This window comes from Danio aesculapii, chromosome 8 (assembly GCF_903798145.1).
Source record: "Danio aesculapii chromosome 8, fDanAes4.1, whole genome shotgun sequence".
NCBI classification, from domain to species: Eukaryota; Metazoa; Chordata; class Actinopteri; order Cypriniformes; family Danionidae; genus Danio; species Danio aesculapii.
Genome location: NC_079442.1, coordinates 25,936,712 through 25,953,437, shown reverse-complemented (window position 1 = coordinate 25,953,437; position 16,726 = coordinate 25,936,712). Strand labels below are relative to the sequence as shown.

The window sequence follows — 16,726 nt, the reverse complement described above, 5'->3', positions numbered from 1 at the left end:
AGTAAAGTCTGTCTGCCAGGTCTAAGCAAAGTGCCAGCAGGTGTCTGTAGCTCCGCTCACTCTCCGCGCTTGTTTGGTATCCCGCTGTGGGTGCGATGACGTGCGAACAAAATGGCGACGGTTGGCCGCGGCTACTTTTAGCTTCAATTGCGCTCTTCAGAAACCTATGGGTGACGTCACGGATATTACGTCTATATATTTTACAGTCTATGGTTCAAACGGGACTCTCTAAAATAAACTTCAACATGAGCAGATTTCTTCACAACCTGTCATAACGCAGTTTTTAATCACGTATATATTTTGAATAAATATCTAAATGTGGCTTTCTTACATGGTTTCTCCCTAAAATGAGCTCACTTCCTGCCATGGTTTAATCTGGCCTCACATCAATGTGTTACTAGGATGACCGCAACAATATGTTTTTCCCCCTTCTATTGAATAGAAAGTCAGCTCGACCAGACTTAATATAATCTCAGGGCAATGAGGTCATCCAGACATTACTAACACATTACAGCGGATGAGGGCCATTTGTAGAGCCAGAATGTGTGTGTGTGCTAAATCAGGAATGTACTTTTATGACTCGTGCAGTATTGCCAGTGGAGTCTGTGCGTGTTTTCGTCTGCTTACACACTGATTTGACACAGCTATATTGGCATTAAACTAAAGTCACTGGTGTGATGAGATCTCACGCCATTAAATCTTGCCATTTATGGCTGTAAAATTCTTGATTTGTTTCCTTCTCATAAAACAAATATCATCTTGTTTCATGAGTGTCTCGTCACACCCGTATTAGTTACAGAAACTCAGTTGTTTGCTTAAGAATTTATTTTAATGACATCATTGAGTGATGCTTCTCTCTGGTATTAGTGGTGTGGCGACAAGTTATCAACAAACAACCATAAATAACTGTAATTAAAAAGGCTGTAGACACAAAATCACATCATCTTTTCCATTTAATCTACTCAGTTTTGGCATTTCGGTTCACTCTTTATTTATATCAATCTAAATAGGAAACGGACTGCATTATTATTCCCGATCCTCATCCTGCTGGGTCCGCTAAAAACACTATCTGTGCACATCACAAGTGCATCCTGCTTTCATTTCCTCTCAAGAGAACCTGTATAAACCACTCACTTACATTGTTTGTGTGAGAGTTTGACAAACACAGGTATGACGAGAGGAATAAAACACAGAGCTATAAGGCTTCCGACAACAGGACCAAACAGATCTGGAAAGTATTTTGAATAAAATATGATGCTGTCAGCATTTAAATAAGGAAATGTTCTAATCGAGTGGTTTCAAATGCAACTTCCTTCCCTAAAGTTTTTATTATTATTATACAGAAAATAGCTTTTTTTATGGCCATCTTAGTTTAGGTTGAGAATGGAACCTCTTGCATGCAAAATTAAACTCGTACCACCAGACTATTATATTTTTATCTTCATCAATGCTCATCAGTTATTTAAAAGATTTAGTTGAGATTAAGAAATTAAAGTCTGAACTGTAAGAAAGCCTAAATGCCTGCAGACATGAGAAATTAAGGCACAACTCTAAGAATAACTCAAAATTGTGAGATATATACAGTTGAAGTCAGAATTATTAGCCCCGCTTAGAATTTTTTCTTTTTCAAATGTTTCCCAAATGATGTTTAACAGAGCAAGGAAATTTACACAGTATGTCTGATAATATTTATTCTTCTGGAGGAAGTCTTATTTGTTTTATTTTGGCTTAAATAATAGTAGTTTTTAATTTTTTAAACACCATTTTAGGGTCAAAATTATTAGCCCCTTTAAGCTATTTATTTTTTCAATTGTCTACAGAACAAACCATCGTAATAGAATAACTTGCCTAATTACCCTAACCTGCCTAGTTAACCTAATTAACCTAGTTAAGCCTTTAAATGTCACTTTAAGCTGTGTAGTGTCTTGAAAAACATCTAGTCAAATATTATTTACTGTCATCATGGCAAAGATAAAATAAATCAGTTATTAGAAATGAGTTAATAAAACTATTATGTTTAGAAATATGTTGAAAAAAATAAACAGAAATTGGGTAAAAAAAATAAACAGGGGGGCTAATAATTCTGACTTCAACTGTACTTGGAATCGAGAGAAACAATGTCTAATTTAAGAAAGTCTCAACTGCAAGAAATAAAGTTACTATTCAAAGAAAAATATCAAAAAGGGGAAATGGAAGAAAACGTATTTGAAAATATGTGATATTAAGTCTGAACTGTGAAATATACAGTTGAAGTCAGAATTATTAGCCCCCCTGAATTATTAACCTCCTTGTTTATTTTTTAGAATATTTTTTCAACACATTTCTAACCATAATAGTTTTAATAACTCATTTCTAATAACTGATTTATTTTATCTTTGCCATGATGACAGTAAATAATATTTTACTAGATATTTTTCAAGACACTTCAATACAGCTTAAAGTGACTTTTAAAGGCTTAACTAGGTTAATTAGGTTAACTAGGCAGGTTAGGGTAATTAGGCAAGTTATTGTATAATGATGGTTTGTTCTGTGGATTATCGAAAAAAATATATATAGCTTAAAGGGGCTGATAATTTTGACCTTGGTTTTATTCTAGCTGAAACAAAACAAATAAGACATTCATTCATTTTCATTTTGGCTTAATCCCTTTATTAATCTGCGATCGCCACAGCGGAACGAACCACCAACTTATCCAGCATATGTTTTACGCAGCAGATACCCTTCCAGCTGCAACCCATCACTGGGAAACACACACTCATACACACTCATTCACACACACATACTTACACTACGGACAATTTTAGCTTACCCAATTCACCTATACCGCATGTCTTTGGACTGTGGGGGAAACCGGAGCACCCAGAGGAAACCCACGCCAACATGGTGAGAACATGCAAACTCCACACAGAAACGACTGACCCAGTCGAGGCTAACCACCAGCGACCTTCTTGCTGTGAGGTGACAGCGCTACCTACTGCACCACCGCATCACTTAATAAGACTTTCTCCAGAAGAAAAAATATTATCAGACATACTGTGAAAATTTCCTTGCTCTGTTTAACATCATTTGAAAAATATTTAAAAAATAAAAATAAATTCAAAGGGGGGGGGCTAATAATTCTGACTTCAACTGTATCTGTATCTGTATCACATCATCGCAGAATGTTCAATTTTTCCTATATTCTGCAGCCCCACTAAGTGATATGTGTGTGGGTGTCGATTCACATTAGTTCACAAAGCTTTTGCTTTTACTTGTATGTTGCGGTATCTATGCTAGATAAATGTGAAATAGGATTTGTTTACACTAACAGTCCAATCTGAATTGATTTTCAAGGTTCACTAGAAGAGCTGAATAACTATTTGGAAAGAATGTATCATTCTAGATTGATTGGGGTGATTCTTTATGGGGAGTGCATAAAATATAACAATCTACAAGCATAGATACATTCAATAAAGAAAGTGTATTTTCTGAGGAGTCTAACTGTATTCAGATATACCGTAATTGAATAATCAAATGTAAAATAATACTGCAAAGTCTTCATTTTATATACTATTCAATAAAATTCATCGTTATTAATTTTTCAAAGTTAAAAATGGTACAATTTCTGATGCTTGAATGCTTTTAAAACCCTCACACAAAGCACCTGCAAAATGATACATTTTAATCCAGACTCAACATTGCACTCACGATGTGACTGTTGTGTCGCCACTGGCTTGCATGGATCGGGATCGGTAGAGCTGCGCATCGTTGGATTTGCTCTTCAGTGTTTGGACTTTCAGTAGTGATTATTAAACCACACTGAACTGAGGTAAACTGAACTGAATTTAAACACTAAAAACTGAACTACACTGTTCCAATTTACTATGACCTTTTATGTGAAGCTGCTTTGACACAATCTACATTGTAAAAGCGCTATACAAATAAAGGTGAATTGAATTGAATTGTGATATATTTTGCAGCCCTAATATATATAAAAAAAACATATTGTAAAAGATTGGTAAGTTTGTATAGCTCAATTTAGACTTTATTCCCTTCAGAATGACTAGCGGAGTGTTTAGTGAATGACCGAACAAAAGTTAAATCAGAATGTAAAGTTAAAAATAAGCAATTACCTTTTTAAACAGCTCCCATATGACTACCGTGTGCATTCAAAAAACAAACATAAAAACATTCCCTGACTGCAGGTCAGAGAGAAAAATCTGGTTTTAAAGAATCCCATCTAAAAGGAACCTCAACCTCCTACACCAGGCTGTAAATAACAATTACACAAATATGACATCTGACCAAAAACTGCATTCCACAAAAATGGATACATGCTTTTCTTTTCTTTCATAACAACACACAGCTGACAAAAAAAAATAATAATTTCAGCAATTAAATCTTTATCACGGCTGCCAAGTTCCGACAGGCTAAAAGTAGACTGAAATTTAAGCCATTACTTTGGCATTACTTTAGTCTGATTTGTGATCAGGCCATTTAAAGCGGTTATGTGAAGTATAGCTCAGCTGATTCACTAAAAAGATTCTGTGCACAACAGTAATGTGCCACTGACTGACCTTCATTTTTAGTTACACAGTGTAAGTTCACAACCATGATGATGTGAAACCAGTACCAGCTGCAGTGAAGAACAAGGCTACTTAACAGTATAATGTTTCAGTTTCACTGCTTCATATAATAAAGCAAGTGAGACAGTGTGAAAACTACATAAGATAAAGTTACTGGCTTTGCAGAAAAAGTACACTTGTTTGATGATATTAAATCCCCTGTATTAAAATTCACACAAAAAGTATGTAAAATTTGTGCAACTTACAGTATAATGTCCTATTGGAGGAGTATAATCTCATACTTAAAAGTCTCCTGAATTTTCAAACAACCTTTACAAGTGTCTCATAGTGTGTACTCACACTAAGCATGGTTGTCTTGAACACTTACTCAGGTGCAATTGTCCACTCTCGGCCCGCACTCACAATGCATTTTTTGCCTTCTGCACACTTCCGCAAGCCTGAGCACACTTATATCATCAATGATGCGACTGTTCAGTTTAACAGAAGAGATCACTCTCGCTCTGTACAATGGAGATATTTATATTGTTTTGTATTATTTTAAGTCTTTTGATATGATCCCTCACTTTTGACGCTAATAATTGTTCATGAAAGTAATCTAAATTTAGTTTCGATTATGATTTTTCATGATTATGAAAAATATTAATCAGGATAAAATGATTAAATTGCATCACAGGCCTCTTTAAATTTCTCTACATTCATACACTCTCATAGCCAGATTGCAGTAAAATCATGTAAATTGACTTTTGTAGCATGGCACGTGTTTCATTAATTGTTATTCGTATTATTAAGAGTTTAAATCCTTTATTCATGTTTTTAAGAGCATGAAAGAGAATTTGTGCTGTTCTATGCATGCGCTATGGATGTATGTCCCCACCAATGATAAGAGCAAATCTACACCCTTGGATAAAAGACTTTGAGTGTTTAAAGTCTGCTATGAAAATGACTAAAGCCATTCAGTGTTTGCCACTGAATCTACACATTTTTAAGCACAAGATGTTCTAATGTTATTTAATCCTTCATTTAATCAATGCTGTCAGTCGTGCAACTGACATCGCGTTCACCATCGCTGAAGACCATGCATTCACCAAGATGAAACTAATATTGCAGCTCATGAAAAGACCGTTATTGCTATTAAGATGACGCATGCAAATAATAAGTTATATAAGTCAGTATCATCTGTGCCATATCAGACAGCACCTGTGAGAACAGCACAGTTGTTATTGTTAATTCAGTTCATCTCATTCATGTCAAGCAGTGCGTGCAGGACCAGTGAGCCCCTGCAGATTTTTGTTTATTTGTTAGTTGTGATTAGAATGTTAATATATAATAGAATCTGTTCATATAAAACGTGTAATAATGGTGCTTATAATTTTTGGTGGGTGCGACAAAATTTTGTCTGGCGCGCCTACATTTTTGAAGTTAGGAGCACCGGTGCTACCAAGAAAAAAGGTTCATTTCGAGCCCTGTAAATGGATAATGAGAAACTCATATCCTTAAAAAAATCTTCTTTTAAGTTTCACATAAGAAAGAAAAAATACATAGGATTGAAACAATGGCAGAAATATCAATTTTGATTGAATAGCCTATTCCTTTAAAGCACCTTCTTATGTACTGTAAAAACAGACCTTTCCTCCTCCATCATCTCACTGAAAACTCACTAAACCTCAGACATACCCCACAGCTGGTAGGGGGCAAGTCTTAAAAGAAACACCAGACCACAGCCTAATGTCAGCTTTCTTAATGAATCATTAGCTGTAATGAGAGAGCGGGACATGTGTCGGATGGATTTGTGGTTCTCGGCACTGCTGTGATGCTGTAACCTCACGTTAAACCTGCACAAGCCCAATAAAACCCTTATCCAACAACAAAACACAACCTCTACACAGCCAAAGACAGTGTGAGAGCGGGAAAAAGCGAAACACTATATGGATTACACAGCCGAAAGGAATTCCAGGAATTCACACCCCACACACACATTAATCAAACATTAACAGCAAGAGACCTCAGACGAGACTATGAATACTAATATGTTTTCACTATATTAACAGCTGATCCAGCATCTGCCCCTGTCACCACCACATCTTATTAACGACGAGATAATTCGCGACTAAAGCTGTGTTCATTGACAACAAAATGCAGGTTTTAGGAATCGAATTAGTATTGACCCTTGGACTTGAGCTCAATAATGACACTATTGTATTTCGTAGAGCTGTTCATAGCTGATTTGAACTCATTTCATAACAGATTGAACTGAGCAGAATTAACATGGGACTGAATTGACCCGAGTAATGATAACTTTATAGCTTCCCTGTTTATTGTTATTCTTATTCCTGAATGACAGCGATTGTACAATCACAAGTGTATATTCAAATCTCTATTTTGAAACAGACAGCAGTTGGTATGAGTTATGTAATATAAAAAACTTATTTTAACCACACAGAGTATTGTTATCCGTTACAAAGTTTCAAATGATCATACTGTAGAAGCCACCTTTTTAAATGATGCTTTAAATGGCTGTATTAATTGTTAGATTGTTAGATTTGTTAATAGGTGGTGAGAAGCAATATGTTCAAAATGCGTATCACTGAATCAACCGTTCAAGTGATTGGTTTACAATGCAGATTTAATCAGAAATCAAACAAGTGAATTCTAAATAAGAGGGCAATTGAATCATTAATTCAAACTAAGATAAAAAATTCAATTTTATTCTCAGTTCTCTACCGCATAATATGAATCAATATTAAAAACGATTTCATATGCTTCATTTATTGTTATTTTTATGTTTATTACTGTAAAGCTACAATAAAACAATCTGTTTTGTAGGAAGCAGTATTTAAATAATGGTGACCTGACCACAAAAAGTGTGCACTATGAATTAGTAAGTGAATAAGCAAGTAGGCAAGTAAGTAACTAACTAAGTTAGCAAGTAAGTAAATAAATAATTATTAATAAACAACATTAAGTACTAGTAGTTGGTGACAAGGCGTCACGGTGGCGCAGTAGGTAGCACGATCGCCTCACAGCAAGAAGGTCACTAGTTCGAGTCCCGGCTGTGTCCGTTGCCATTTCTGTGTGGAGTTTGCATGTTCTCCCCATGTTCGCCTTGGTTTCCCCCGGGTGCTCTGGTTTCCCCCCCAGTCCAAAGACATGCGCTATAGATGAATTGAATAAGCTAAATTTTCTGTAGTGTATGTGTGTATGGGTGTTTTCCAGTGTTGGGTTGCGACTAGAAGGGCATCAGCAGCGTAAAACATATGCGGGATAAGTTGGCGGTTCATTCCACTGTGATGACCCCTGATGAATAAAGAGACTAAGCCAAGAAGAAAATGAATGAATGAATAGTTGGTGACAATATGAGTATTGTTATTAAAAAATCATTGGCTTAAATCAATGCAGATTTATTCAAAAACAAAGAAAGTGACTGTCTTTATTAATTGATAACTGAACTATTGGCTCATGAAATTCATAAAAAAATGTATTCAGGAAAAACAAAAAAGGAATTTTGCTATGAGACAAACGTTCTACTCCGAGCTTGTTTACTAAAAAAAACAACAATATAGTGTTTAAAATTAAAAAATCATTTAATGTTAACTTGTGAAAACAACACCACTACTTGTGTGATATTACTTTGTATTTAATCATGTAAAAACATTAAGAACCCAGAAATGGTTAGTTTGATTTCCGAACTTAAACTAGGGGCATTCATTTTTGTTATGTTTTTGCAAAGAACCTGACATAGATCATTTGGGCTTGAGCATTGTTAAAACAACAAATGCCATATTAATCTAGACAATAAACATCACACACCCCTAAACACAATACTTGAATAAAGTCACTTGCAGTGATTTGGCATGCTATTGTAAACCTAAACCATTCGCCCAGTTCTAATGAGGTCACTATAGACTAAACCCTAAATGCAACCTTTTTCAGTCAACTTTAGTCAACTGAAGTGCTATGGTTTTCAGTAAGCCTTGCTTCCTCAATGCTGCAAATTTGCGTTTCTGAACTAAATGTGTTTATAGTGGAACTCAAACAAACCAGTGGTTTCTAACGTGACAACTCATTTTCAGACTTCTGCTATGTCAGTGACATCATTACTTTTTTAAGCTTCTCCTCATTAGCAGAGACGTTTGTTAAGAGCATGGCTTAACTTACAGCTACTGAAAATCAAAATCCTCAATTCAGGATATTACATGGGATATTCTCAAACAAGGAAAATTGGGCATTAAATGGGCACATTAGACCTACAGTAGACACAGGAGAATCTGCAGATCAGGAAGAGCTCTTCTTTGGTGTAATTACGTCTTGACCCGAGAGAATGTCTTCAACCCAGTTCTCAAGTGACTGATTCTGGCATGCCAGTCAAAACAGAACATTTCGCCGCATACAGGCTAGACCGCATTTCTGCCCTTCAACCACTGACAACCACTTATAGCTTTGCTCTTTCAAATCACTACTTGTTTGTCTCAAGATAATACACATAATGAACCAAGAAAACACATTCAAATTAATATTCAAATCTCTGACAAATCAATTTGATGGCCACAATTCATTATAGATACCCAAGTGTAGGAGTGTAGATTATTCTTAAGTACAAGAACAAAACAGTTAACAAAACATGAAAGAATACATTTAAGTGTCGAGGAAAAAAAACATGAAATCCATAACGTGTAATTTTTTACAGTACCTAACCAATTATGCTTTTTATAAAGGTTTCCAATTTTGTTTAGTTTTTGTCTCCTATTCGAGGTTTGCATACATCCAAGGTCAAAACGTTTCATTTACTTATAATATGAATTTTTACATTTCACACCACCTCCTTCTCAACAGTTAGTTTGAAGATCTGTTCTTCCTATAAGCCTATCTTTTCTGTAAGCCCACAGAAGGCCAATGGTTTGTTTCCTCAACATCTGCATTAACAAGTGCATGTCCATCACAGCATTCAGAAATTAACAAGGGTTTGTGGTAAAAGAAAATAGCAACCAAATAAACCAAAATTCCATGCAAATGTACAAGCTCAAAAGTGGTCCCCTTCTACACTGTTGTAATTATTGTCAATGTGATGTGAAATGTGAAAATTATGTAAACATTTTTATTGCATCAGACCAATCACACGTTTCTATTAAGCTACTGAACACAATAGCCAATCAGACATGTTTGGATTAGTCATCTCTGGAGTGTGTGCAATTACTGACTCAATTCTGTGCTTTCGCAAGAAAATGCAGATTTGAAGAGATTAATTCTGCAGCTTTGATTATTATAATAAGAGTGCTGAAGTAACACTAATACTTTGTCCTGACAATAAACACTGCTTCTCTGCATGATTTTGCAATGTAATCTCACACCAATTCCTAACCATTTGATTTATTTGCTATTTCATTTGTATAATCTGATTCATACATTTTAGTACAATTTGCTCATACTCCAAGTAAAACTTACTTTATACTTACTTAATAACATGTTTTACACTGATAAACTGCTGCATAAAGGGCACCTATGATGAAAAACAACTTTTGTAAGATGTTTGGACAGAACTGTCTAGGTATATTGTGGCCACAGTCATTTTAGGGTGATATAAACCCATCAAGTGTCTTTTTTTTTAATTTCCTGACATTAAAATAGGATCTGAATCCCAGTGATTTTGAGGCTCTCTGCAACATGAGGTAGGAGTGCGGTTTTCCCCGCCCACAAAATTGATTGACAGACGCCATGGTTCAATAATGACATGTATACACATGTCCACAGAAATAGTTTTTTTGCAAATAAACTGGAATTAAAATATTTGTTACAACGCTCTGTAATTTATATAAGTTTGATAAGTTTAAAACGTTTTTAAAACAGAGCATGTTTGTAATAAAAACAGTAAAATCGCTATGTAATTCTTAACCACTATAATCACCATGGCCGAACGGTGTCAGTAAATGCACATCTGTTTGTGTGTGTACTGCAAACGGCATTTGTCTGAGAATCATCATTTCAGAAAGGCTTGCATAAACTCCATCACAAATATATAAAATAAACTTACTTGGTATTTTTAACTAATGAGCTGTATTTCAGCTTCATCTGAGTCTGTCTCTATCGCTGACTGCTGTTTATCTGTTGTAACGCAGGAAAAGCAGACACGCATATGGAAACCGTGTGAGGGGAGAATCAGCTCATTTGCATTTAAAGCCATATGCTACAAAAACAGCTTCAATGTACTCAGACACCAAAATGGGCAGATCCTGGAGGCTATAATAAATTATCTGAAGGGTATTTTGAGCTGAAACTTTACAGACACATTCTGGAGACACCAACGGCTTGTCTTACATCTTGTAAAAGGGGTCAAACAGGTGCCCTTTAATGCATAAAATGTAGTATTTAAAAAAAAAAAAACATTATGCGGACATTATAAGCCAAAATCTAATGGAGGTCAGTAAGAGTAGATGACAGCTGTCAAACCTTCTAAAATTGCTTCTAAGATCATGTAGTTGTTTATCTGTTATATATTTCATTACGAGTAAAGTTATCCGCAAAGGGCACAGGTACTCAAATATCAACATACCACAACTTAATAATTAGAAAAGGTTGAAAGTGCAAAGTGGAAATGTTCCTCATTTAGTAACTAAATAGCAGGTGAAGTTTTGTCCCACGCCTCAAGAATCAGAGGACGGTTAATCTTTTATAAGCTGTGTGATTAGGAATAAGAGCCATAAATTCAAGCACTGTTCAGCAAAAAAAAAAAAAAAAAACACTGCTGTGGAGATCAGATTTCCTGCTGGACACAAAGATTTCATTTCAGTGTGTAAAAAAATCACCCTGAACATATGGACAATTTCACATACTGCTAAACAAGCAATCAGTGCACTTCTCTAACATGTTAAGCATCAATGATCAGACATTTGACATCAGCTCAGGACTAATAGAAACAAGGACCAAATGTTACTAGCATTGTGTTTCATAACATTCAATAAATAGACTATAAAGATCCTATATCTAACAATTCTATAATTTTTGCCATTTTTATTAAACCAAGTGCAGTGTAGCACTATTAAGTGTATTAATATGAAATACAACTGTGAAAAGCCGTGCTTATTTTTTGAAACCGATGTGAAGATACCATAATAATAGCGAGATAACATAGAAATCCATCCTGGGATCTGCGATTGACTCTTCAACAGCAGCATGCTCTCCAGATCCCATTCGCACCCTCTATTGTTTCCGTAAGAAGTCATAATTCCATAAAATATTAAAACAATTACCTTCATATATGATTTTGTTCGCTCATCGGCCCTCGCAATTGCAGATATCCCAGTTTACGGAGTTATTTCTCACTTTCTCTGCTGCCCGAGCTGCTGATGCGCTGTCCCGGCCGAAAATATGGACTGCTGCTACTGACAGATCGTGCAGCCAATAGGCGGAGACCACTTTCCGGAACGGTCAGTTATGATTGGATGTTGGACTCCAGGGGTGGACTTAAATAAGCGTCGGTTTTGTGTCTTTGTCTATGTTGTTTGTTTTACATGCGTGCAGTATATTGTAGTGATTTGTGCACCTTACTTTTCAAATCTCCGTGTTTCGTTAGTCATAATAAATCTGTTTTTTTTTTTCAATTTTTGAATGGATGGTTATTAACACACCTCTTCTTTATAAAGGTAAGTTTAGAACAGTCATAAAATATTAATGACAGGATTTTAGACGTCAAAATGTCAAACAGGTTCGTTTTTTATACAAAAATATTGTTACTAAATATTGATAATAACTTTATTATTCTATTTTGCAGGGGTATTACAGCTGTAATGTATATGTCTTGTTATTCTAGCGTGACTGTTTTTTTCTTCTAATGCTGACATGGTAAAGGTGAGCTGATAAATTCGACAATATTTGAGTTTCAGTGAGTGTTAATGAGCCCCTCTTAACCTTATATCTGGCGCCCCCTTAAGGACACACGGGAAAAATACATATTTGTGGCAACAGTGGGGAACAGATCCTGTGATTAAATCAAGCTAACTACTGTAATGCAAGCTATATGCATATTAGGAAATGTATATGTGCTGAATTCAGAGTTGTAAAAATCTTTTTTTTTTTTCTGGAGTTTTTAATGTATTCGATTTGTATAACATACACATTTCTAGGAACTTTGCATTTAATTCTAAAATTGTATTTTCAGAAGGTATTAGACTATTTTTCCCTACTTCAAACCTTTTAATACTGAAACACAATATATAATTCTATGAAAAGTGTTAGATTTTTCTAGATACCCCTATATTTTACCTTTTTTTAGTTAATGCAACTTAATTTTTTTAGTTACCACAACTTAATTTTGCAGCTACCCCAACATATTTTTTGTTTTATTTTTTTCTAGTTACACCAACTCATTTTAGTTACTCCAGCTTATTTTGTTACTTTTTTGTTAATACAACCTATTTTATGTAGTTAGCCCAATATTTTTCTAGTTACCCCAATTTAATGTCTCTCGTTAATGCAACTTATTCTTTTCTTTTTAATGCAAATTAATTTTTCTATTAAATGAAGCTTAATTTTTAAAAAGAAAGTTTTCGTCTCAAATCTTCAAAACTAAATTTACATTTAAAAAGATCAAGTAATGCTGTACAAAGTTGTTGTTCACCTTGTGTTGTTCATTGCAAATTATGTAAGATTGACACTTAGTGGTTGAACTAGGTATTGCACTCCTAATTCAAAAGACTTTACCTGGCCACTTCTTCAAAGACTCCACGCCAAGCGGCAACCTCCCGCTCTCCCTCGGGAAGCCAATACGGAAGTAACTGAAACTGCAATTCATCAAAATTCCGCTAGTCCTGGCTCCATAATAGAGCAAACTGCAATTGAGCCCACTGTTAGAATGGCCAATTTTACAGCAGAAAAAAAGGTGTTTAAAGCCTGGTACAAAAAACGATTTTGATTCATATAGCTATTATTACCTTCCATGACAACTGTGAGGGGGGTGAATTTTTTTATAACTCCTCCATTTCCTTTATATTAGGTTATATTAAGTTTGCATAATTAAGGGCGTGGCCACTTGAGTGACAGCTAGGTCTCACTGGTCGCCGTCACTTCACCTCAGCTGAATCCGGTAGATTAGCCACTGATCTCGGCATATTCATCGTATTTTTGTTTTGTTTTATGTGGCTTTACACAGTCAGCTGCCTTTTGGACTTATTTCTTACAATTATCAGATGATATGGGATGCTGTGTGCACTTTATTGTGCTCGCAAACCATTCACGTGGTCTCGTTTCCCATGTGAGTAAAGTTATATACTTGTATACCATCTCTATAAATGTATTTGCTTTATTTAAGATCATTTATCATTAATATTTTTCTTTAGACCCGTAAAGCACTCCAGAATGTGACAGATTGATTAGCTGTATGCTCTAGAACAGTCATCTGAAGCGTTATCATACAGTGTTATGCTGGAGTTCACCAATAGTCTTGCATTTGAAGTGTTTGGAAGTATTTAGCGTTTTCCTCCTGTAGAAAAACGTCATAAGAGCAATGTTTAGTGGCTCACTGTATTACTACAGTGTTTTTAAAAGTCTAAACACTTTATTGATATAGTGTACAGCCAAGCACATGTGGTCAGAACACAAACGAGTCGCAGGTAATAAAGTATCAAGCGTTTCTCCCAAAGTAAAGTCTGTCTGCCAGGTCTAAGCAAAGTGCCAGCAGGTGTCTGTAGCTCCGCCCACTCTCCGCCTCTTTGCCCTTGTTTGGTATCCCGCCGTGGGTGCGATGACGCGCGAACAAAATGGCGACGGTTGGCCGCGCCTACTTGTGGCTTCTTTTGCGCTCTTCAGAAACCTATGGGTGACGTCACGGATGCTACGTCCATATATTTTACAGTCTATGCTCCACGCAAGCGCAGGTTGCCAGATTGACATCACCAACATGAGCAAGCATGCCTGAATATCAAGCCTACATATTTTAGGTTATAACCATCAGAATGAACATCCAGTTGCTTTTATTTATTTATTCTTATTATATTTTTGGCCAAATATTTTATACACAAGTGTGAATTTTGTAAGCATAAACCTTTATTTCAGATTTTTCTTGAAGATCTAAATCTTTATATGTCTTTGATTTCTGAATGTACTAACAAGAAAGCTGTAAAAACTGTGAATCTGTTTAAAAGATAATAATATTAATGTGATATATTGTAATGGGTTTCAGTTTGTTATAAAAAAAAAAAAAAAAAAAAAAATATATATATATATATATATATATATATATATATATATATATATATATATATATATATATATATATATATATATATATATCAAGCCTACACTACAAGCAACGACACGTGAGTGACACGACAAAAGGAAACCATGTAAAAGGAGTTTTTGTCCAACCCATCACCTAAAATTTCAATTTTATTGTTTTTATATGTCATGGCTGGCATAAACTATTGAGACAACAATAACCTCAGGTACTGATCATGTGCTTTTTTAGTGCTAAATGCTACCAATGCGAGAGTATCATTTTACATGACATATCTTGTTACTGAAAACATCTGCAGAGTTTACCTCAGATTTTGGAAATGAAATATACATAATTGAAACTGAATGTTAGATCTGACTCAGTGCAAACCAACAAATATCATTAATGTTAAAGAGGTTTAATATGTATTAATTAGATTATGAGCCTTACCATTTCATTTAAGTGCAGCAAGTGCTCTATTTTGTTCTGCTGAATGGCTGTATTTAAATATTTCTGTTGTGTTGCATTTGGTGCAGACAGTCAAATTGCTTGTCGATGGGCTCTATATTAGGACATAGTGGTACCAGAGGAGGGGCATAGCAGACATTTTAAAAGTGTGTGTGTGTGTGTGGGGGGGGGGGGGGGGGTGCAGCTGAATGAGATTGAAATGTCTACGCTGATATAACTATTAATCACCTGTTCTTATGTAGATTCTTATAACTCTGAATCTCTGTCTCATTTCAGAGACTGCTGCTGTCTAGCAAGGGTGACATTTTTGGCTGCAGCTGTACACATTGAAGCAGTCTTCAAGACTAAAATGAGTTACAGTGTATTTTTCACCAAGGAAACTGAAATTTAATTGGGTAAACTGGCAGTGGGTGGGTTATAGAGACCAAAACAAAGACACAGAACACATATTTTCAAAGGAGAATTTCTGACTTAAGCATTGTTTTTAGATAAACAAGTATGTTCACTTAGCATGCTCTTCTGTAAACATATTATGGCATTGCTATGCTTTAGAAGAGTCAAAAACTTACAGCACCTGGGCACCTGTAACTAATACAATCTAACACAAACTAATTTATTCATTCCCACCAATGAACCGCCAAATTATCCAGCATATGTTTTATGCAGCGGATGCCCTTCCAGCTGCAACCCAGTACTGGGAAACACCCATACACTCTCATTCACACACATATACTACGGACAATTCAGCTTACCCAATTCACCTATGGCGCATGTCTTTGGACTGTGGGGGAAACCAGAGCACCCAGAGGAAACCCACGTGAACACAGGGAGAACATGCAAACTGCACACAGAAATGCTAATTGACTCAGCTGGTGCTCAAACCAGTGACCTTTTTGCTGTGAGGTGATTGTGCTACCCACTGCGCCACCGTGACGCCAGTACAAACTATTAATAAATCTTTATACTTTGCCAGTGCCCTTCAATTCACTAGATTTTACTCATTTGCTAGCAATAAATGTTTAATCATTTAGTATTATCACTTGTTCTGGTGGCGCAGTGGGTAGTGCTGTCGCCTCACAGCAAGAAGGTTCCTGGTTCGAGCCCTGGGCTGGGTCAGTTGACAGCATTTCTGTTGGAGTTAGCGTGGGTTTCCTCCGGGTGCTCCGTTTCCCCCACAAGTCCAACGACATGATCTATAGGTAAATTGGGTAAGCTAAAATGTCCATAGTGTGTATGTCCTGGTCCTCCAGGTTTGGGGTTGGATGTTAAGAAACACCAACATGGTGCGTCTAAATATCAACTTTGATATAATTGGCCCTGGGAGTAAATATTAGTAAGCTATTTAAATTTGACATCTGTTATGCTGAATGGAACAGTATTTCACACATGCTTTGAAATTTAATTATCACAAAAGTAGAGAAATTTGTCATTTTTTGCATTGACCAATAAAAATAAAATATAATTCAACCTATCACTAATAATTACGGTGGTT

At 35.6% G+C, this 16,726-nt stretch overlaps 1 protein-coding gene across 1 annotated transcript in view; it reads right to left on the bottom strand.

Annotated features, from left to right (window-relative positions):
- Positions 1 to 11,925, bottom strand: part of cttnbp2nlb (CTTNBP2 N-terminal like b) — a 40,191-nt gene extending 28,266 nt beyond the window's left edge. The window contains exon 1 of the mRNA XM_056463501.1: positions 11,807 to 11,925. Within this exon, the coding sequence (XP_056319476.1) occupies positions 11,807 to 11,812 (6 nt within the window). The 5' untranslated portion in view covers positions 11,813 to 11,925. The remainder of the gene's footprint in view (positions 1 to 11,806) is intronic.
- Between the last annotated feature and the right edge of the window lie 4,801 nt (positions 11,926 to 16,726).